The sequence below is a fragment of the Astatotilapia calliptera genome, chromosome 17, assembly GCF_900246225.1.
Source record: "Astatotilapia calliptera chromosome 17, fAstCal1.2, whole genome shotgun sequence".
In the NCBI taxonomy this organism is placed as follows: domain Eukaryota; kingdom Metazoa; phylum Chordata; class Actinopteri; order Cichliformes; family Cichlidae; genus Astatotilapia; species Astatotilapia calliptera.
In genome coordinates, this window is record NC_039318.1 from 4,448,390 (window position 1) to 4,471,460 (window position 23,071).

General features: G+C 39.0%; 1 protein-coding gene across 3 annotated transcripts in view; it reads left to right on the forward strand.

The window, feature by feature from the left end:
* The window catches only part of pde4dip (phosphodiesterase 4D interacting protein), a 95,508-nt gene that overhangs the window by 14,862 nt on the left and 57,575 nt on the right, over positions 1–23,071 (forward strand). For all 3 annotated transcript variants that reach the window (XM_026148218.1, XM_026148216.1, XM_026148217.1), the window contains exons 2-3: positions 2,036–2,079; positions 3,383–3,450. In XM_026148218.1, coding sequence (XP_026004003.1) covers positions 2,073–2,079; positions 3,383–3,450 — 75 coding nt within the window. In that variant the 5' untranslated portion in view covers positions 2,036–2,072. The remainder of the gene's footprint in view (positions 1–2,035; positions 2,080–3,382; positions 3,451–23,071) is intronic.

Consider the following 23,071-nt stretch of genomic DNA (forward strand, 5'->3'; position numbering starts at 1 on the left):
TGTAGCGGTTCCGAATGACAGCAACATCAGGAAGAAGGAACACGAGAAGCTGGAGAAATACCAAGGGCTCAGAGAAGAGCTCGAGAGGATGTGGAGGGTGAAGGTAACGGTGGTCCCCGTGGTAATCGGAGCACTAGGTGCGGTGACTCCCAAGCTAGGCGAGTGGCTCCAGCAGATCCCGGGAATAACATCGGAGATCTCTGTCCAGAAGAGCGCAGTCCTGGGAACAGCTAAGATACTGCGCAGGACCCTCAAGCTCCCAGGCCTCTGGTAGAGGACCCGAGCTTGAAGGACAAACCACCCGCAGGGGCGTGCTGGGTGTTTTTTTTTTTATATATATATATATAGTACTATTCTTAGTTAGCGTATTGTCTGTCTTGTTAATGTTGGTTTATGTTGGTTTATAATGGACCACTGTAACAAAAAATAATTTCCCCCAGGGATCAATAGAGTATTCTGATTCTGATTCTCAGTGTCCCAGGCTGCAAAATTGGCTAGCTTGCCAACCAATAATTCACATGAATTCAGTCTTTGCGTTTGGCTAATAAATGATTTACTGATGAATAAATATCATCATCATATCAGTTATTCTAAAAGATCATATTAGCTGGTGAAGTAATTTGGCAATGTAATGTTAGCAAAAAAGTTAGCTATCTAGCAATCACTGCACGGAGTTGTTGATAGGTGTATTTTGTAAAGTATTCTGTTACGTTACTCAATGAGAGTAATGTATTCTGAATACTTTGGATTACTTAATACATTCTCATGCTTTTTACAACTACATGAATGTACTATTGCTGTGTGATTTATTACTATTACTGAAGGTTACTTGCCATACCAACACCAACTAGCTGTTTAAATCTTAATCTAAATGAGTAACAGTAGGTGGACATTAGGTAAAGCTGCACTTTTGGCAGCGAATGCGTATATAGAACAGGTCAGCGGCTCCAAACCGTAGTAAAGGGACCTCTGGCTAATACGTCAGGTTCCGTGTCGGGCTTGTAGCTGTAATCTAGCTTTACTTTGTTGTCTGGGTCAACTTCGCTAGTGAGAGACAGAGAGAGGCGTTGAAAATCTGCTCCAACGGAACTTATTGTTTTGGAGGAAAACACGAACACAGTGTACAGTCGAGTCTTAATAGCTTACTTACAACTGGGCTACACTTCCCAGAAGGCTACATTCTTTAGGGCTATACCTGTAACACTCTGCCTATTGCCTTTATATTAAATAATTTTTTGAACAATAATTTGAAAAAATCTGTTGTCACGTCATTATGCAGGCCGCAAGGTTGAGACACAGGCATTAGAGCCTCTTAATGTGTGTTTTGTTTGGGTTTCCACCGGCACGGAATTACCAAAAATAGAGAGGGGACAGCCTAACATATGAAACAGGAAAAGACTGCCGTGTAATCCCTTTATTTCAACAAAGTAACTGTATTATAAATACCACCTTTTAAATGGTAACTGTAACGGAATACATTTACTCATATTTTGTATTTTAAATACATAACAGCGGTACATGTATTCCGTTACTCCCCAACACTGGTTACAGGATATGTCTCAGGAGTGTAAATGACTTAACCAACCTCACCCAATCAGAGTATTCTCCTATATATGGCGGCTTGTAATTCATGTATATTAGCAGGGGTGCACAGGTTAGTTAACATTAGGTCCCAAAAATGAGGAAGTCTCTAAGAAGTTAGAGTTTCACGGCCAGTTGGTGGAAGGAGTTCTTGGATTATTCCATGCTGTCTTTGTTTACTGTTTCCCCATTGGTGACTGATGGCTGTGTGACTTGAAGCATTTGCTGACTCATTTTCCACCAGCAGCATGTGAGTGTCAGCTTCTCTGACATGGCAGTGTGAAGCAGCTCTGCTCATTCCTACTGCTTTGTACGACTTACTACATTTTCACTCATACATCATGCAGACAGGACTCCAGCAGAAAACAAGTTTAGTGCAAAGATAAGGATCATTATGGTGAAGACACATGGGAAAATGTTCAGGGACTTTACTGATAGCTGTCTCTGTTTTCAGGCACTGTGGTGCAGATAAACGGGCCAGGCCGAAAAGCATGATGGGTAAGTGTCTCCTAATGTATTACAAATGCAAAGTGGTGCTTGTCTTATTTTTTAAATGTGCATTTTCTCCTGCTTCTAAAAATTAAACAATGTTCATTTCTTTGTAAGTAAGCTGCCTTTATCATTCAAACTTGGGTCCTATAACTTAAGAATACCCCTACCTTGGCAGCTTGATGGCCTGTGAAGTATCTTTGCTCTTCCTAGGACAGATCTCCAAAGTGATTTCTGGGATCTGCTGGATCCATTCACCCAGTTTGGTGGTTACTGCCCTGAATGCTCTGATTACCTCAGGCATCACTGTTCTCTGGCTTCTAGCTTCATCATAGTCCTGGGTCAAAGACCAGGACAATGACATGAAATTATTTGTCAAAATTCACAGTATTAAAGTGTGATTTAAATGTGATGAGGATTTGGACAAAAGTAATGTATTATGTTAATGATGGTTCTGAGAAGTCCAATCAAACAAAATGTGTGCTTGCATACTTCTACTATTATGTCATTCATATCGGTGTTCTGTAGTGTTTCGTAGCCTGGCTTGCTGCAGGCACTGCAGCAGCTAACATCTCAGCACTTGATCCAGGATACCTTCTAACTTCTTACACAACAGCTTTTTAATCATATTTAATGTGCTGCAATTTTAAAGAATCGTTAGAAATATAAACTCTGCCAAAACTAACGTGATTACACCCCTTGGGATCTTGCCCTTCACTACCACCACCCCCTTTCTCCTGCAGATAATTGCCCCTGCTTTTAAAGGAATAAAATTCAAACTATTATACAAATCGAATTCTAAGTATTGGATGGAGTTTTCTTGGAAAACTCCTGGCCTGTTATAGGGGATAAGCATGGCTTCGTGATGTCTTTAGACCTCTGGAAATATTTAAATTGGACCACAATATACTATATCAATTCTATGAGTGTGTGTATAAGGACACACACAGCCCATTTGTATCTAGGTTTAATGGGTTTATAACGAGGTGATGGTTGATCACACAGTCTCAGAGACGTTGCTCAGAAAACCCTGAAGTGTTTAAATTTCACCCGTTGCTGTTGCACTGATGATTCTCAGAAACTAGAGCAAATTTACTGTAAATAGGAAGCATTCATGAGGAGATTTAAACAGCATTTCGCAGATCAAATGCTTTTTGTTTTTTACTATTAAACACACTGTATACAGCAGACTTGTTCTGTGTTATGAAGCTATAAACATAGAAAACCCTAAGGGTATTAAATTCCTGCAGCAGAATAGCTCCTCTGCGAGTAATGGGTTGATGTGTACATGTTTCTTCTTCTACCTGTGCAGATTTCTCAGGTGACGAAACAGACAAAGGACCCCCAGTACAGATGCACAGCCTCAGAGAGTTTGAACAGGTAAGGATATCGGCTCAGCTACAAACCTGTGCAGAAAGCAGAGCATTCCTTTGATACTGACCGAGGCCAGATATGTCACAGTTTGGTGTAGACAGAAACAAGCTGATAGAAACAACAAATATCTCCTAGTGTTGCAAGAAAATAGCTGTTGAGTTGTGAACTTGATGAGACTACACTAGTGTTAGTCATCTACTGTGTGTCAGACAGGCCCAGGCTTGCCTCTGCCCACTGTTAATTACTATTTAGGTGCGTTGAGGAAGTTGATGTGGCAACCGAAAGTCCTCATGACTTAGAGAGTTCCCTTTGCTAAAGCTGGTTTTCCACAGTCTTGCCACTTTTAGACAGACTGTAAAACTATTTCTAATTTGTGGATCTCTTACTCAGTCGACCACTATTTCTGTCAGGTTTGCTGGTGTGCCTCATTAGTGCACGAGGTGTCATTTGTTTGGAGTATGTGATTCTTGTGTTGGGGTATATTTGAACTGAAACTGAAAAACTGCAGACTGTGTATTCACTGCCTACGGTAAGGTCCAAAAAACAAAAACAACAATAAGTGTCAGCACATTTTTAAAACTGTGATATTAAAAGGTATCAAACGTATCCCTGCTGGTGATTCTTTGAACGTGACGAGGGTGCTTTTTGAATGATACAGCCACTGTTTTTTCTACATTTAGTTTCTATACATTTTAGAAATTGCCTGACAAAATGCCACTGCAATGAAATCATTATTTTATAATGTGAAGCATTCTCTGCTCACATTACTTACTGCAGCTGATGCCACCAACACTTCGTGTGTTCTAGCTCATTTTCATTTGATATATTTAACAGCAATGTCAAACGTTTCGGCCTTGCTGTCCACTTCCATGATCAGATGGTTAACACAAATACAGACTCACATATAAAAATAGAGAGATTAATGCATTTTAAAAGCTTGCATATGCAAAATATTTTTAGAGGTTGGAAATCAAACAGTCTGTATGAAACACCAATGAAATGGGGGGCATGGTGCTCCTCTAGGTCTGTTTCTACCCCACAGTAATGAATTCTGGGAACTCTGCCACTAGCATTATGGGTGTGATATAACTCTGTAGGTGCTTGCTGCAATTACCCCATTTATTGAAGGACAGAAGTATAGATGAAAAACAGGCTGGGCTTGCTGGTTGTAATAATGTTGAACGGTGGTGAGTTTGGCCTGAAGTGAAGCACGGTATGAAAGTTGAAACTACAGCCAGAGAAGATCGAATCCATATTTTTTCACAGGACAAACTGCCTGATTAATTTTTGTTTCTCTAAAAGGTTATTTCTGAATGTATAAACAGGCAGTAACAAATAAACAGTTAATATTTTAAAAGATTTGTTTCACACCTCATTTTATATTTTATGCTACTGATTTTTTTTTAATCACAACTGTGTGACAGTGACATCAGGTTTTTGACCCAAAAGAGATGAGTGGGTGGAATCTTAAGTTTGTCAACTAATGATTGCAAAACTACTTCCATAACCTGTATGTGTGCAAAGAACACACACAGATACCTGCAATTAAATCCTAGATTTTTTACCAAAACGGAACCACCGTCTCCTTCTATGCTTTATCCTTCACAGTAAATCCTAATATTTATTAAATGATTCCATATGAGTACCACAGATAGGGTAGAGCAGTCTAGTTCAGTGAATCAAATTAGGGCCTGACAGACAACTGGCTGGCTATGGGAGAATCATGCTACTTCCAGTGTTGCTGCTTTCTTTGTTTGGCTCTGTTCAGGGACGCCAGATTACCGATCAGGCCTAATTATTGTGTTAAAACTGTACCAGATTGTCTCCTTTTTAAAAATAAGAAAAAAATGCTGTTCTGTAGGAATGGTTAAAATGAATGGAAGGGCAGTGTAATGCAGAGCATTGTAGTGTAATGAGGTAATTGTGATTATTCATGTTTAATTGTTGTCTGATTACTAAGTTTATATTTTTCTACTTCTAAGCAAACTGAAGTACAAAGAGAAATCCAACATTTTCAGATAAATAATATGTGACTTAGTGGAAGTGGGTTGTCTCTTTATCACTGCTGTTTGCTCGATTTATGGTTCAGGATTTCGAAATATCAAAAAAGTCCTTGAGCAATACACTGCTAATGAGATTAGTCCTAATAGCATTTATGGCAGCTCAGAATACCATAATTATGTCTGAATAACAGGTACAGAGTAGAGAGCAGAAAAACCTCAATTATGTCTCAGATTTCAAGAAGAAGAACGTCACCGCTCCATGGTAACTGTCATATTGTGCATTTCATATACACTGTGTTTTCTCTGAAGCTACAGGAAGAGGCTGGGCTGGTTGGTTGGAGGCCACATTACAGTGTGTGGGTAGCTTTGAAGTTTCACTCTGACGGTCCCACGAAGGGATGAAAGGATGAGTCGGGTTATTTGTACACACATAGTACTGCATATAGAGCAGACTAGGAGTCAACTTACTACTGGTTTTGTTTGCAAAGATGAGAAAAGTGGGATGATACTACTAGTGCTTTCCATTGGAATTAGAGCCAATGTGTTGCAGACCTGCAAAAATCCTTCCAAGGAGCACAGAGTTGTTGTTTTTTTCCTTTCTTTTTTACATTTTTTACACAATCATCTAAATTTGAACCTGGCGAGCACTAATTGATGTTTACTTTTCTTTTTTATATTTTCATCTAAAATAATTCCAAAATTTAGTCAGTAACATTTCTGCTACTCTAAACGAACAATTGTGGTCACTAAAAAGGGGGCGAGAGGATTGCATAGTGGAAAAGTCGAAGACAAACACAGTAGTTTGAAAACAGATTTAGCAGATTAAATATGATAATATGATTATGGTAAAAAGTAACTGAAGATGGTAGAATTGCCTTTCAGGTTGCTTTATTTTTGATTTGATTTTGTTAATTTTAACACAGACATTTTGATTGGTCATTTTTATAGTGAGCCAGAAAACAGATTTTATACATATTTTATTTCCTTAAACTGCTGCCATGTAAAGTACCAGACTAGTTTTATATATCGCATATATTATATAATGCCAGTACCTAAAGATTTCAGGTACTGCCATTAATAATGTATTGCTTAACTTTACTCAAACTAGAGTAAACAGTGAAAACTTTTGAAGTGCCTTGTTTTGCACACGTTTATAAAAAATGTCTTTACAAAGCAGTGGTTTGGAATCTGTCTTGGCCTTTCAAAACAACTGGAGTCGCCTACCCCTGCTATATAGACTACAGACTTTGGATTTTGCCATATTTGGGGCGTTATTCTCTTTCACTGGAACTGATAATGAAATCTGGCTTTGCAGAGATATTCCTATTTGTGTGCAAATCTTTAAAATTGTGAAAATTGTCCCACACTTTGTGAGGACTCTGCAATACTTTGGGATGCATTCATTCTGAATGTAGTTCTGATTGATAAATTGTGAAACAAACGTTTTGTCTGTTATTTCTATACCTTTTTTTTAACAGTGGGAATGTCTTTTACAAAAAATGTTGACGTTCCACTCTTCCACTAGTCTAGTATGGATGTGCAAACAATACAATACCACGCGGAGGTTTCATTGTACTGGATATTTTCAGATGTGGTAAATCTCAGAAACCTGGCACAAAACTGTAAAAGTCACAGTGTAAGACTAAGAAAACGATTTATCAGAATTTCGTCAGGCAGAAGTATTTACAGTTCAGGCTCTCAAACTATAAGAAATGGAAACAACGAATTTTCAATATGGCGCAGAGACAGTACAGTTGGGTTCTTGTCTGAAATATTTCCATATTCTGATGGATCACATTAAACTTTGTTGAACTTTCATTTCCTCCATAGTTTTACATTGAGTTTTTCTGACAGTGGTTATGTATGTTCGGCCTCTCATCTTAATAGAGCAGTCTGGATTATTGAATCCAGGTTTTGTGTTTGCGTGTGATTGTATGTGTGTGTGTGTGTACAGTTTGTCTTCTCTTCACATTTGCGTCAGCTTAAAGAATCAGTCCTCTCGCTGGCTGGTTGAAAGAAATGTGAACCTGCCAGAGCAGCATTTGTAACTGTCAAACATTCACACTCTGCAGTCCAGAGGTTTTTAAAGAGAAAAAAGAGAAATCACCCAATCAAAATGCCCCTTTCTCAAATGGCCTTTATTAGTCCACAGAAGAAATTGAAAGCACATGGCTGACTATAAATGTGAATTCAAACCGACCACGGTGACGCTGAGATTGATAGAAGACAGGGGGAAGATTGCATATAATTTTGGCCATTAAAACCTCAGGACAAATTAGGGTTGTTAATCTGTTATTTTGCCCTCAGTCTCAGTGTTCACTTCCAAAAAGCCACATATGCTATGAAAGGTCTGTCAGAGATGGATTACCATTACCAGAGTGGCAGTAATAGATCGCATTCAATATTGTACAGAGACAAAAAAAAAAAGACAGCCGATCCTGCAGTTGACCCGGGTCTGTGTGTGATTTAAATGGAACATTTCTGGTAATTGCCTTCATCTCTTGAGTCTTTTATCTTCACTTTGCTTCTTGTGCTTTTCTGCTTTTTGAGGTCACTGGCTGCACTGGCAAGGTTGCTGGCTTCACTGGCGAGGTCGTTACCTGTCTCAGTGTATATGGTTCAACCTTGCGTCTTGCGTCCTGCTACTATGTGTTGGTTAGTCTCAGGGGCATCTTTGCACACACGCCACCTTGGGTCCTGTCAGTCTTGGTAAACTGCTGCCTCTGTGGATCTGGTGCTTCAGGTCTCTCCTTGTGCTGCTATCATCAGAGCCTCTGTGCTCTGATCCACTCGATCTGTTGATGGTACATGCCATGCAGAGGCTTGGTCTTTCATTATAGTTCCTCTTCCTCATCCCCATCTATCTTCATTTGTCTGAGGCACTATTGGAACGGCTCATCTCAGGGGCCCATCTTCCTGAGGTATTTGCGGATGCTCCATGTTTCATCCTGTATTGTGGCTCTGACACTCACTCACTCCTCCTCCCCCTCCTTCTTTCTGTTGCTCATAGAGCCTCAGGGTGCTGGACCAATGGTTAGTGACCTCCATGCTTTGTAAGGAGTTTTCATGTCTTGACGCGAGTGGCATCTGTCACCTCCTGTGGCCAGCTTATTATTCCAATTTTGTATCCAAAATCCAGTAGGACATATATATTGATGGGTTGGACCTAATTCCTATTGTTTAGCTTACATCTCAGCTTAATGACTCATGGTATAGGTGTGCTTTATACAGTACACACAATGAGTTGAGATCAATAGTATCTGGGAGTGATTGATTGATTGATTGATTGATTGATTGATTGATTGATTGATTGATTGATTGATTGATTGATTGATTGTGCCATATGAGCACACAGCCAACACACATGCTGCTGAGTGACTGCTGCTCGACAAACACATTTCATTGCAATGTTGACCCTGTGCTAACTTGCATATGACAAATAAAAAACTGAAACTGAAACCTGTGGGGGCCAGAATTCTGACTGGGTTATAAGGAATAAAATACTGATTTCACATGACATGGAAATCAGTTTAGAAACTACACTTTACTTAAGACATTGAATCTTTAATTGATGCTCCGTCTCGCTCCATAAATAGAAAGTATGATAAAACATAAACTATTCAATTGTTTGGGGTGAGCGCTGTATAAACATCAGCTACAATTTAGCATTTTTAAAGTGGTAGTGGTGTTAGATTTTTAAAATTCATATTATTCCAATAAATGATCCATTAAATCTAAATGCTTTCAGAGATATTTAAGTTTTTTGCTTTCATTTGCAAGAATTAGGACATGACTTCTATTTAGACACAAGAGACACTGAGACATAAACTAGTTATTCTGTCAAAAAATTAAAAATCAAAGTAAAGTTTACAGAGCATTGTCCTTCATAACAGGAAATGGACATTCTGCAGTTTTTGTAAAAGTAAATAAATAAATGTCAGAGTGTTGTCTGTATTTCAGGAAATGCCATCCAAATCTGTATTAGTTCATTGATATTGAACTGTGATACAGAGCTCCAAAACTGATTTTCTCAAATCTCTCACTATTGTATTGACACTATTGTTGTTTGTCTGCACCCTCAAAGTTAAAAATATGAAATGATACAGCCTCCTAATCAGTTGATTGTTCTTGTGAACAGCTGTGTGTTTTGTTCTACATATTGCCAGCGCTCCTGGGCCAGCTCTGCTTGCCTGTTCCCTCTGTGATAAACTGCTAAGAAATTCTGCTGCTTGACTCTATGCATTTCAAGGATGGTAGGTACTGATCATATTTTTTGCAGGGTATCCGGTGATTGAGCTAATGAGTGTTAAGACATGCTGACAGCAGAGGAGTCAGTTTTCACGGCAGCAGTACTCAGACATGCAGCAGATCAATAAAAAGGAGCTCAGCTTTGAGTAAATCAGCAGATCTACTCAAACTTGAATTAGCTGCCTTACACTGACAAACAGAAATGTTCTCAGTCTGTTCTGTTTGAACAATGAGGTGGAAGAACACAATTTCTCTTTTGATTTGTTATTTGCTTTGAAATATTTGGTATATGCATTGGTGTTCACGCACAGAAGACCAGGACCTTGTATTGCCTGTGGGCCATAGGAAAGAGTAGCATGTTTAGTCAGTGGAAATCTGGACAGGCTTCAGTGAGATGCACTAGCGCCACCAGCTGGACAGAGAGACAAATCGACTTTGAAAAGTATGCTGGTAGTCCATGCACGCCTATAACTTGTTAATTGGTCCCAGGCTTGTGCAATTTGTGATCTTCTCCGCTGGGTCAAAGAAGACATATTGAGTTGATCACAGCATTGGTCATGGATGATAATTGTTCAGTAAAAATGCACAGAAATCTGCTTCCAGCCCCTTCCACCAATAACATAACCACACTGACTCACCCTTGATAATCACAACTTTTTAATGTTTTATTTCTGACAGTTTGGTATTTTATGTCGTTCCTTGAAAGCATTAAAACATTTTACTTTGGAGTTCTAACATGTCAGCAAATCATTTTTAAACAACTCAGTTGATCACAACCCCAACTCTGTGTGTGTGTGTGTGTGTGTGTGTGTGTGTGTGTGTGTGTGTGTGTGTGTGTGTGCGCACGCTTGTATATATTAATGTGTGCATTTGATATACAGAAAGCTCTATTGTGTGTTTTTCTGTTATTTAGATGGGATTTGTGTGTTATATTTCATCATCTGTCCTCCCATGAGCCCAACCAATCATATGGAAACAGTTACAAACAAAATGGCACAAAAAAGAAAAAAACTTAGTGCAAGGCCAGATCTTGCAATTACTCTAATAGTATAGCCAGTCTTTCATTCTGGGGTCAGAGAGGCAGAGAAACCACAGTCTGAGTACCCTACACAAATCCTAAAAATCAGCACCTGAGGAAAATAGCTGGTTTACAAGACCATAATTCATGACAGCTTGTTCAGGAAATGGCAACAAACATGTAAACTGTTGTGGAGCTAAAAAAAAAAAAAAAAAAAAAATCTAACACATTCAAAATTTTATTGACTATGATTTCATTATAACAACAAAGACTGCTAGAAATATTAACTGCAAGGACCTCACTGGTCCTGATCAGGGACAAGATCCCCCAGGACACCATTTATTGTCTCATTAGGAGCATGCGCTGACGTTGTCAGGCATGCATACAAGCACGTGGGGGCCATACAGACTACAGTGTACCATTTTGAGTTGCTGCAATTAAATTTCTCCAAACTGAACTAGCCTGCCACATCATTTTTGTACTTTGATTTTTGGGTGTCTTTGAATTCAGCTCTCTGTAGGTTGATCATTTTTATTTCCAACAAATGATATGGTATCCTTTTGCTCTTAACATATTATCCAGTCATTTATAGAAATCCAGCATTCAAATTTGAAGTGTTTTCAAAATGTTCCTTTAATTTTTTTTGAGCAGTGTATGAATATTACATATTTAAATGTAAAAAATAAATATTTTATGTTTTTAAAAACTGCCATCTGGTAAACAACATCCATTGATCAATTATGTTATTTGTTGATCGACAGGCTGAAGAAGGCGGTCTAGGTGTCAGGTGCAGTGTGTATTGGGTAGCAGTTGAGGGCAGACGTCGTGACAGTCTGATTGCTGGCTATTTAAACTAGCTCTTTGGACATGAAACATCTCCTGTCTGGTGGGGTAGGAGCCTGAGCTAGTGCCTAGGGTTAAGAGATACCAGCTAGATATTCTTATGCTCATGTTGATGCATGGCTCAGGCTCTGAAACCAGTCTCCTGGAGAAGGGCTGGACTCTCTTCAAATATTAGGTTCCCCTTTGTTTGTCTTGAAAGAGTAGTTGTAAAACAGCTAACTGATCATCTGCAGAGGAATGAGTCATTTGAAGAGTTTCAGTCAGGTTTAAAAGCTCATCACAGCACAGAAACAACTTTTGTGCAGGATATAAATGATCTTCTGATGGCCTCTGACAGTGGACTCATCTCTGTGCTTTTCCTGCTTGACCTCAGTGCAGCGTTCAATACTGTTGACCATAACAACTGTATTACAGCGATTAGACCATGCCCCAGGTATTAAATGTACTGCGCTGCAATGGTTTGAATCGTATCTGTCTAATAGACTCCAGTTTGTTCATGTAGACACTAAGGTTAATTATGGAGCTCCACAGCATTATGTAAGACCAATTCTGTTTACATTATATATGCTTCCCTTAGGCAGAATCATCAGAAGGCATACATTTCACTGCTATGCAGATGATACCTGATTTTATCTACCAATTAAACACACACCAATTAGTTAAACTGCAGGAATGCCTTAAAGACCTCCATTTTTTTATTTTTTGAAAATGCTGCAACAAGATTACTGACAAGGACTAGAAAGAGAGAGCATATTTCTCCTCTTTTTCCTTTTTGATAAAGTATATAGTTAGGGTTGGATCAAGTGACCCAGAGTCCTTTCTTAGTTACGCTGCGATAGATCTAGGTTGCTGGGGGATTACCATGTTACTTCTTCAGTCACCTTTTTTTTCTACTCATTATGTGTTTATACACCTTTTGGCATTTAATTATTAGTTATTATTAATCTCTGGCTCTCTTCCACAGCATGTCTTTGTCTTGTCTTCCTCCCCTCACCTCCAACTGGTTGCAGCAGATGGCTGCCGCTCCCACTGTCGCCAATGTGCTTGCTCATTGGGGGTCATGTGATTGTTGGGGTTTTCTCTGTATCATTGTGGGGTCTTTACCTTACAATATAAAGTCCTTTGAGGCAACTGTTGTTGTGATTTGGAGCTATATAAATAAAACTGAACTGATCTGAATTGATTTGAAATTTTGTGAGAGTCAGTGGACAGGGGTGGATATACTTGGTTGATTCTCTGCATGTTGGGGTTTTCCTTTGTAGACTTGAGGGTTGCTTTTCTTGGCCTTCCCTGTACCACTGTTTCTCCATAATAAGTGTCATGCTCAAGCATAATGGTGTTCATAAGTGCATGTTATCCAGACACCTTAGGTCACAGATCAATGATCAGTTTTGGCGACTCAGGAATGGAAAGTGATACTCACACAGTGTACAGTGGGGATGGGCTGCTCCTGACCTCAGTGGAAGATACAGTCAGGCAATGGAAAGAATATTTCAAGGATCTCCTCAGCCCCACTTTGGTGACAGAGGCAGAGTTTGGGAAAGAGGGAACTACTCACCCATGAGTGGGAGAAATCAATGAGGTAGTTAAACAACAGAAATTTCTGTGCTAGGGTACGAATGAAGAGAGTACATCCATTGGTCAAACCCCAGATTCAGGAGGAAGAATCTTTTTTTTTCTTGATCTTGGAATACTGGATATTCAAGGGTTTGTGGGATCTTTGTCATCTTGGGAGATGAAATTTGTTCATCGGGGTTGCTTTGGGAGTATAAGGTTTTTGGCCAATTTTTATGGGCTATTCGATCCCTACACAACCATCGTCCATATTGCCATTAATAAATCAGACATAGTTCCAGTGGGTGCTGGACTCTGCCAGAGCTTCCTTTTTCACTGATACTGATAATCTTTTTAGAGACAGAAGTTAAAGGAAACCTTTTGCCACTTCGCGCTTTAGTAGCCTCAGGATCTTGTCTTTGCTTTTCGTGGATGATTTGGTTTTGTTAGTTTCATCTGGTCGTAGCTTGCGCCAGAGCAGTTCATTGGGTGGGAATAAGAATTAGTCCTCCCAATCTGAAACCAAGTAAAAGGGTGGAGTGTCTACTTCAAGTCACGACTTTCTGCCCCAAGTAGAAAAGCTGACATGTCCTGGGATCTTGTTTATGAGTAAGTGGAGAATGGTGTGGGAGGTGACAGAAGGATTGGTGCTGTCTCCACAGTTATGTAGATGCTATATCAGTGTTATAGGTGAAAAGATAGCTGAACATGAAATTAAAGTTGTTAATTTACCAGCCAGTCAACATTTCTACCCTCATATATGGCCATGAGCTGTGTTCTTCAATACTCATCACTTTTGTTGCCCTGCACCATTAGTGCAGAGTGAGGAATTTAGTGATTTGGGATGGACTCACAGTAGAGCTGCTTCTACTGATGCTTCTGTATAACACATAGACAACATAACTAATAAATGCGATGCACATTAGGTAAACTTTAATTTCAGAAAGCTTTAGGAAAAAATTGCAGTGATAAAAAATTTGGATGCCAAAACACCCAAAAGGTGCAAAAGTGTCAGTGCGTCACTGCTCTCTACCGTAAACTCGGGCAATACAGACACGTTAGACAAACAGGCTTTTTTCCTTTAAACTGCCAAAGAGTTGGCAAATGTGACACTTTTCTTTCAAAAACACCTAGGAGTGGAAATTTAATTTCGATTTTTATGAAGTTGCTTTTATATCTTTTAAGTCTGCCTGCGTTTACTATTAGTATGTGTGTTTCCCATCAGCAGACTTCTTGTTGTAGCCTATTACTGATGGACTGACTGATGGTCTCCATTTGTTATTGTTTAATAGAGTCTCTCTGCAGGCTGGTAATAACCAGTAATCAAAGCTGTCTCGTCATCTCCTCTGCTCCACCCATCTTTCTCTTTTTTCCTCAGACACATTCTGCAGACTCTGACTTTGTCTGTTGTTCTTCTTCTTTCCCACTGTTAAATCTCTTTCTTTTCCTCAGTTGGGATAACTTATAAAAGGTTGTGAAAGAGGAACATGTGCCGAACAGACCTCAGTACAGACAACCTTCTTTTTCCTCCCTCCCCCCTCACATACCAGAGAAAACTTATCCAGCTGCCAGAGAAAAGGGAGGAAAAATGTATGTTTGAAAAGAAAAAAAAATCCTCAGTTGGAACTGATCGAAGCACCCATGTGTCATCATTTATTTCCAATGTAAGGTTCCTGGAATCAGCACATTAGAATGGAGTGTTGAAACTGAGTTTTTCTTCTGTGCTTTGGGGACAGGTGCTTTTTGGTAAACCCTTTGACTTATCTATGATTGAGGGAGCCTTGAAATGGAATAATTACTAGCAGAGGGGGGGAAAGGAAGACCAGGAGCAGCTAAAGAAACTCCTGACTTTCATCAGTTGCTCGCTTTTCTATTTGAAATTTTCTACTTGTCTACATTAGTCCCACACTGCTTTATCTGTCTGTTTCTCTTTAACACTCTTCCATTTGCTCTTATATTGTCTGTCACTGACATTCTCAATAGTATTTATGTGCTTAAGTACTACTCAGCAGCTTCTCTTCATCATGCTCCTGACTATTTCAACATGTTTTAAAACCTGATTAGGTTTTGAAAAACCCTTTGTCCTTTACAGGATGAATACAGTGATTGTTTCCTCCTAACAAGTGTGAATATCAAGAACCTTACACATCCCATCCCTCTGGGCCAAAGAGCTCCACTGTTGTGAAAAAACCCATTCAAAAAAACATCAGTGAACTATACTGTTGTTTCACTACCATAAACAAGCAGTAATTAATTTATTTGGTCATATGTATTTATATTGTCATGTGTCCTGGAGCCAGAAGTGACCAACAAGAATTTTTCATAACCTGCAGGGGTGCACAGGTATCTGCTAATGAATATTAATTAATAACAGACAAAACTTCAGTCAATAAAACTGAAGAACAGACTTCTTGAATAGTCTGTATGACACAGCAGGCCTAATTGTTTAACAGACAAGTGCTCCAAACAACACCAATAACAGAAATAACAGAAACAGACCCAAAAACTCCTGACAGCAGTCAGCTAAAGTTGCAGTTCATTCCACATGAATTAGTTTTTACAAATTGAGAAGCTAAATTCTTTTAATTCTTCAAAGTTGGGAATTTTAACATGGGAGTCTTTTGGATTTGACTTTCTCTTTGAGCTAAACTCAAACGAACTGCCCTTTTTGTCCTTGGTTTTTAACTCTGGTGGTTGCAACTTGGCGGCCACAAATAATTGCTGGAGCACAAAATATGAATAAATTTGTCACTGAAAACAGTCATTAGTACATCTGCTCAGTTTTCATATTTAAATACGGAACATCTATTAAAATATGTTTGCTGTGTATACAGTGTACATGTTTTCAAAGCTACCCTTTTCTTTTTTCTTTTTCCTAGATTGGAATTCCAAGTAACAGTACCCTTTCCACCCTGTGAAAATATTTTCTCTTGCCGGTGAAACATTAGAATTAGACCATCAAATTCTCCATTTGAAAAAGAAGCTGTGACCCACAGTGGATGAATCTGAGTGCCATACAAATACCTCACAACTCCAAGACAGCCTCTGAAAAACACATTAACCTGCACATGAATCCTCTACTGAACATGTCTTTAAGTAGTTCATAACAATATTTTCCAGTACCACATATACTATACTTTATTAATGGATTTTTACATAAAACAATTGCATTCTTTATTGAACTTTGAAAAACAGTGAGCAGTGGTCTGCACTTGCAGAGGATCTTTGAATTTAAAGACCCACACCTTTTCCCAGTTTGTATTTTATATCTACGTTGGATGCTATTTGATTTGTCTTTTGGTAGTGCCTCGTTAAAACTATATGGTACTTCCAAGGTACCTCATTGCATAGAGAAAATGTAAATAGAAATGTATCAGCATTAGATAAATGTATAACTGCTGGTAAGCTAAACTAGCATTTTCTTGGGACTAAACATAAAATAACTGCTGACTATAAATACTAGGGGATATTCATGTGGAGGCTTTTTAGAGATAACATGTTTCTGAAGGGCAGAGTTGATTGGCAAGTTACTAACAAGCCCAGAAAGCTATGTGGCCTGTCTCAGATTAGTATAGCCAAGCCAAGCCAGCTAGTGTTGAGTAATGCTGTTAGTAAATACCAGGCCAGTTATTGCTAACGAGAGTCTAATTGGAACCAGATGCGCATTTATTGAATTTGTCAGAGAAAGGTAAAGAGGAGATAGCTAATGAAGTACAGCCGCAACATTGGATCATGCAGCCAGGCACTGGGGGAACATATAATTCACTGGCAGTGCCACGGTGTTTTCCCATGTGTGCAGTTTTATATTCATTTAACACGGCAGAAACCTGGTATCAAAAATAGTAAGCCCAAAGAGGAAAAAAAATATTATTTGGCAATTAAGTGAAGTACTGTATTTCATTTAAACTTAAAAAAAGAGGTGTGAAGACTAGCAGGCGGTGCATGCTGCCATGAAAATTCAACCAAAACAGTTTTGAACCCTGATATCTGAAACATTTAAAGTCTTCACATAGCTCAAAGCCACAAAGTGTTGAGTTGTCTTGAAGTCCCCTCTGTCCTCAGAATGATTATATGTTTGGATTCTTCACACAGACAGACTGACTGACACTGTGGTAGCTGTCAGCCAGAGCTTTACACACAACACAAACATAGATACTCTCAATTATGTTCAGCTGTTGTTGGTTATGCAACGTGGGAAATAAAACCAGTGACAAAGTGTAGCTATCTAAAGCTTACTGAGAAGATGCATTTTCATTTAATCTAGAAGGCTTTAGTTACTTTTTACCATTAGCTTAAAGATTTATTGCAAACACTAAACACATATCCGAGTACTGTGCATAATTACAGTTTTAGAAAAAAGCATTATTAAAGGTAATTAATCAAATTGCACAATACCATATAAAAATTAAATTTGTTAATACATTGGTAATAACATTGTAATAATAAGATCAACTACATAGCAATTTTCTGCATTTCTATGCTGTTCAAATGTTTGTCAACTTAAGAACAGAAAATAAAAGAAATTCATGACAATAGAGACATGAAAATACAACTCATCAAGTTTTAGACTATTAGATGAATTCGTAAATTTGTTAGCAATTTGTTAGCAATTTGTTCAGGACTTTATAGGTTTATATTTAAAGTTAAGGCCTTTACACAAGCAACTGGGAAAAAAATGTGGCATTTATTTTATTTAATCAAGCTTGATTTTTCAGATTTTTTTGGATACAAATAAACAGATCTGACTACTCAGGCTAGTGTGTGCGTTCATAGCTCAAAACGTGCACTGTTACTGAAAATGCCACAGCTAGAAACTGCTTTAGGTCAACTGGTTCTATGAAATTATTTCTCTGCCTACTCAGACGTTGTCCCAACTCTGCCAGCAAGAGGTCAAACTGCCCCAGTGACAACCTGAAATATGTATGAAAGCAGTTGTGATAGAGCTTCAGTTCCTAAATCACCCCATGAAATTCTTCCTTCTGCTACCTTCTCATGAGAATAGGATAAAGCCCGAATCCCCCTTTCTTGTGCATTTTTTAACAATAAATTTCTGTAAAAATGCCATGTGTTTGATGTGTGCTTGTATATGTCACACGACAAGTTCAGATATGAAAATGTATACACGCAACACTTGTCTATAATTGCCTTTAGATTTAGGCTGGTTTGGCACTATGTGGTGATGGTTAAGGTTGGGGCCTAAGAGACTTGGGAATCTATCATTGTCGATAAATGTTTTCACAAACATGACAGTCTCAATGACTGAATCCAGGTTACAGCTTTCCATGTGCTTTTGCGCATGCGTGTTTGTGTGTGAGACAAACACAGTACACCACAGCTACATAACCCAGTGAAGGCTAGTAAGTTTTAGTTGGCTAAAATTCAGAAATAAGCTTGTTGTGACTTCTGCACTGATTCATTTCTGCATCGCTTTTATTTATTTATTTTTGTATCTTTTTGTTGCTTGACCCTCCCTTTCGTCTTTCCCTCATTATATGATGCATTCCTCTTTCCAGCTCCCCCTCCCACTCTCCCTCCCCTCCTTTGTCTGATTATACAGTCACTTCTCATCCTGCCAACTGATGGTCCAGTGCAGTGAGGCCCTCTAGCTACACTTCCTGTCCCTTTGATTTTCATCCACAGACAACAAAAAAGAGGGCACGCATCCAGTCTACATAGTACGTGCAGCTATACACCAGTGCATTCATGTGTGATTGAACTGCTGTGCGGTGCTTGAAAACATCTACACATGCGTCTGTACATTTACTAAAGAGCCATCTCGTCATCCACTGGTCACACTGTTAATGAAGTCCTGTACGTAACTGTACTTGTGTGTGTCTGTGTGTATTCAGAGGTTCTGTTGGATTAAAGCTCAAAAGTTCAATTGCTCACAAAAAGCCTCCAGCAGCTAATTGGCAGTAATATATGTAGTTTCGACATGACATGCTGCTTCTTACAGACATTCTTTATACATTAACTTTGTGCAAATTTAAACTGTAATGTACCTATAATGGCATTGGCTCGAGACATGAACTTCATTGTGTACAGTCTTTACCATGTAAGAAAGTACTTGAATTTTTTGTTTCACTGAAATTAACAGTGTATGTTTACTCTCAGCTTCTTACAAAGGGAAACAGTTATTAGTGTGTACTCACTGAGAGCTGTGAGATCAAACGTGTTGGTTTCACTGGTTTCACTGGTCAGGTAACTTTTACTTTAAAAGCAAACTGTCTTCATGGTCTTCATTTCCATTTGACACTTTTTCAAGTGTTGTTACTGTTCTGTGGTTATTTATCAAGGGTTTGCTGTCAGAGCCTTCTATACAAACTAAAGGCAACCGTGGTAATCTGCTAGCAATCAAAGCAACCATTAGGTTTTTGGTGCTGTATACCCCTCTTTTGCATCCACAAGCAAAATCCAGCAATCACTCACCAGCCAGTTGAGGAGCAGTAAACAACTTCTTAGCAACTGCCATCACTCACATATTTGAATCCCTGGTTTTAGGACCCAGTGCACACAGTTTGTTTTCTTTTAGTGCTTCCTTGCTATTCAAAGAATTTAGTTCTCTTCTAGTTCTGTTCTTGATTTCAGTTTATATTGTATTCCTGGAGTCCCTCTGTGTCACGGTTCTGGGTTGGTGACCCAGTGTTTTGTGTTATTATTAATCTTTGATTTCATCCTGGTTTATCACTGTTAGCGTTTTGGTTTCTGTTTTGTATTTCTAGCTCCCTAAGTTCTGTAGTATTTCTTGATTTCTAGTTCTTGGTTTTTGTTCCTGTGCTCCTCATGTGTAGTATAGGTTTAATTCTGTCTTCATGTGCATTTTCAGGTTCCCCCGTCAGTCGTTGTGTCGCTCCTGTCCCTGTGCTCCATGTTCCTTCTGTTCAGTATCAAGTCCGTGCCTCTGTGCCTGTTGTGTGTTTCCTGTTTTATTGTGGTAGTCCTTGTCCTGTGTTTTGAGTTTTGCTTGCTCGCCTTGTCTCATTACGTCTGATTGGTCCAAGCTGTGTTTCCACCCGTTCCCCATCCTCTCGTTATCCTACCTGTATTTTATCTTCCCCTGCTTGTTGTCACGTTGCACTCTCATTATGCTGTGTGTTTCCCGCCGTGTTTCCAGCCATCACCAGGTTTATAGTTTCTGGTTTGTTTTGTATTTAGTGTTAGTTTTTTCCAGCAATAAAAGCAGCCGTTTTTTCCTCCGTCTTGAGTCCTGCGTTTGGGTCGATCATCCTGCCTGCCACACAGCACACGCTGACATTATGTACTCTCACATCCCTTTTGTCCCTGCGTCTGGTGCTGTCCCCTTCTATGTTTCGTGTTTATCTTCTCAGGTTTTCTAGATATCCAGGTTTTGTTCTAGGTGATTAGGGTTGTTTTCTCTTCAGCATGTTTCGCCTGTGTTCTCTGTGCTTTGTCTAGTTTTCATCTGTTTGTGATTCCATGTTTTGTTACTTCCTGGTTTATGTTAGCAGTCTCTTGTTTCCAGTACTGTTATCTATAGTTGTCTTGTTATTCCTGATTTATTCCTTCTGTGTTTCGTTGTGTCACAGTCTGATCTGGATTTGGACTTTTGTCTTCCCATGTTTCCCTATCTAGTCATCCTGTTCTCCTCTATGTAAAGTTTATCTTTGTTCACCATTCAGTTGTTTCTGTCTGGTTTCTCCATGCCCAGTCTCTGTAGTTGTCTCGTAGTTTCTGTGTGTCTTTACCTTTTGTCTCTGTCAAGTTGGTATGTCTTAGTTTCTGTCCTGAGTGTTGTTTTGTCTCTTGTATGTCATGTTCAGTTTAACTTCCTCTGTCTCGTTATTCCTGATTTTTTGAGCATGCTTTCTGTTAGCCATTTCCTCATTTAGACATCTGCAAGAACTAGGTACAACCTTGTGCCACTTTGTTACTGTCTGCTCTTTGTTTAGATCATAGAGAGGGGATAATACATAGTTATAAATTTTAGAATGAGAATATGTACATTATTGTCAGAGTAATTTCAATCACAGCGCAACGATCAAAGCTTCTAGTAAAAGTTTGGCTGACGTGAGTCAGCTAACATGGAGTGCAGTGATAGACCTGCTAGAAGTGCCTTTCAATAAATAAAGATAATTAACAGTCTTAAAATCTTTCAGCAATCTTTGCTAACTTATCAGTAAACCTTTATTACTATTTATTAGTTTGTCTCAACTGTTCTTTAGCACAGAATTTAAAAAAAAATCTGGTTGTCGAAACTTACATAACACATTTTACATTTTATTTAATCATATTCCTTCAACATCGTTTCCTACGAATAATTTAATTTGACCTTCAGTGTGGTCTAAAAACTATTTTCACATCTTTTCATGTTCGACTCTTCCGTATAATATCAGCATCTCTTGATCACATTGTAAACTAGTGAAATGACATGACAAAGGATTCAGCTGAATAGCAGGATCCATTATAGGTTATAGAAACATAGAAATACAGATTTGTAAAACTGCAGAAATTCAGGTTTACTTACACACACACACACACACACACACACACACACACACACACACACACACACACACACACACACACACACACACACACACACACACACACACACACAAATGCGCGTGCGGAGGTCCTCCTCTGTTTGTCAGCTGGGCTTCATTCACAAAACGTGGTTTCTATTTCTTCTTTGAAAAAATTTGAAAAAAAAAGAACCACTAACTTTGTTCTAAAGGTCTGTGTTTGTTTTTTCAGATCTGTCTGCTCTGTCTCTCCCTGTACAGTGAAAATGACTCCAAGCAGAGAGCCTGAAATTCAGGGATAGATTGAGTTACACTGCATCCCAAAGACAGAAGTGGCCTGCAAGGGATGGTCTGCCATGATAGTTGGCACTTGTTTCGATTTGAGCTGAACTTGATACCATAATTTAGACTTGCCATAAACACAGAAATGAGTCACAGACCTACTCTCCCTCTGAAATACAACCATGGGAAAATTGGGCATTTTGGCTGCAAGGGCTCTGACCCAACTGTAACATGAAATACACTTATGATTAGACATAATGTGTTTATCATTGCTTACACAAACTGATGGAAAGTATTTGCTTGGCCTTGCTCAGGCTGCCTGCATGTGTGCAGAGCAGAGGCATGGGAACAGGTATTAGTTTGTGTTAAGGAGATGGCTTAGAAATGACTTGCTGTTTAGACATGTGGATTATGCTGACTCTCTTTGTTCTCTGCTTGGTCAAGCTTAAGATATGTAAGAGGCAGAATTAGCACCCAGATGCAGGAATCACAAGACAAGAAATGAGCTCAAACTTAGCTTTATTGCTGTTAAAAATGGGAGACAAACCAAGGCATGCATTGAGCAGGGCAGGAGCAAAAAAAATTGGAAAAACACACAACCATGAGAGAGGACACGACAAAGGGCAAGGGGAGACTTAGACATGAGATACACAAAGTAATGAGGCTAGGCAGTGGGAACAAATCAGGAATAACAAGACAAGAGCAGGAACTAAATACGAGGCACATGGTACGAGAAAATATCAAAATAAAACAGGAAATAACATAAAGGGAGCCACCTCACACACAGACAAAGTATTGGGGAATGTACGATCCAGGGAAAATCATAGTTTCAAAAATATAGTGGAGAATGTGTGTTCTTGTCTTTATCTGCTCATTACAGAATGTGTACCTGTAACGAGGTCTTCTGATAAGTCCTGGCATCACCACAGAGCAAAGGGAGATTTGAGTAAAATCAGCTTAGCAGGAAGGTTTCCTATCAATCTGTAGACCTCAAGTGTTTCCACTGTGAGAGTTAACAGCACTAAGCAAACACAGGCAGAGGCTGAAGAATCTTTGACAACTTTTTTCCAGTTCTGTAGAACTAAAAACATGCTTTTGTCAAGCAGCCAATACCAAAGCCTGCAGATAAAGTCAGTGCAATGGTGTATTAAGGTTACTGGGTGCTGTATGACTCACAGAGTGTAACTCTTATGATC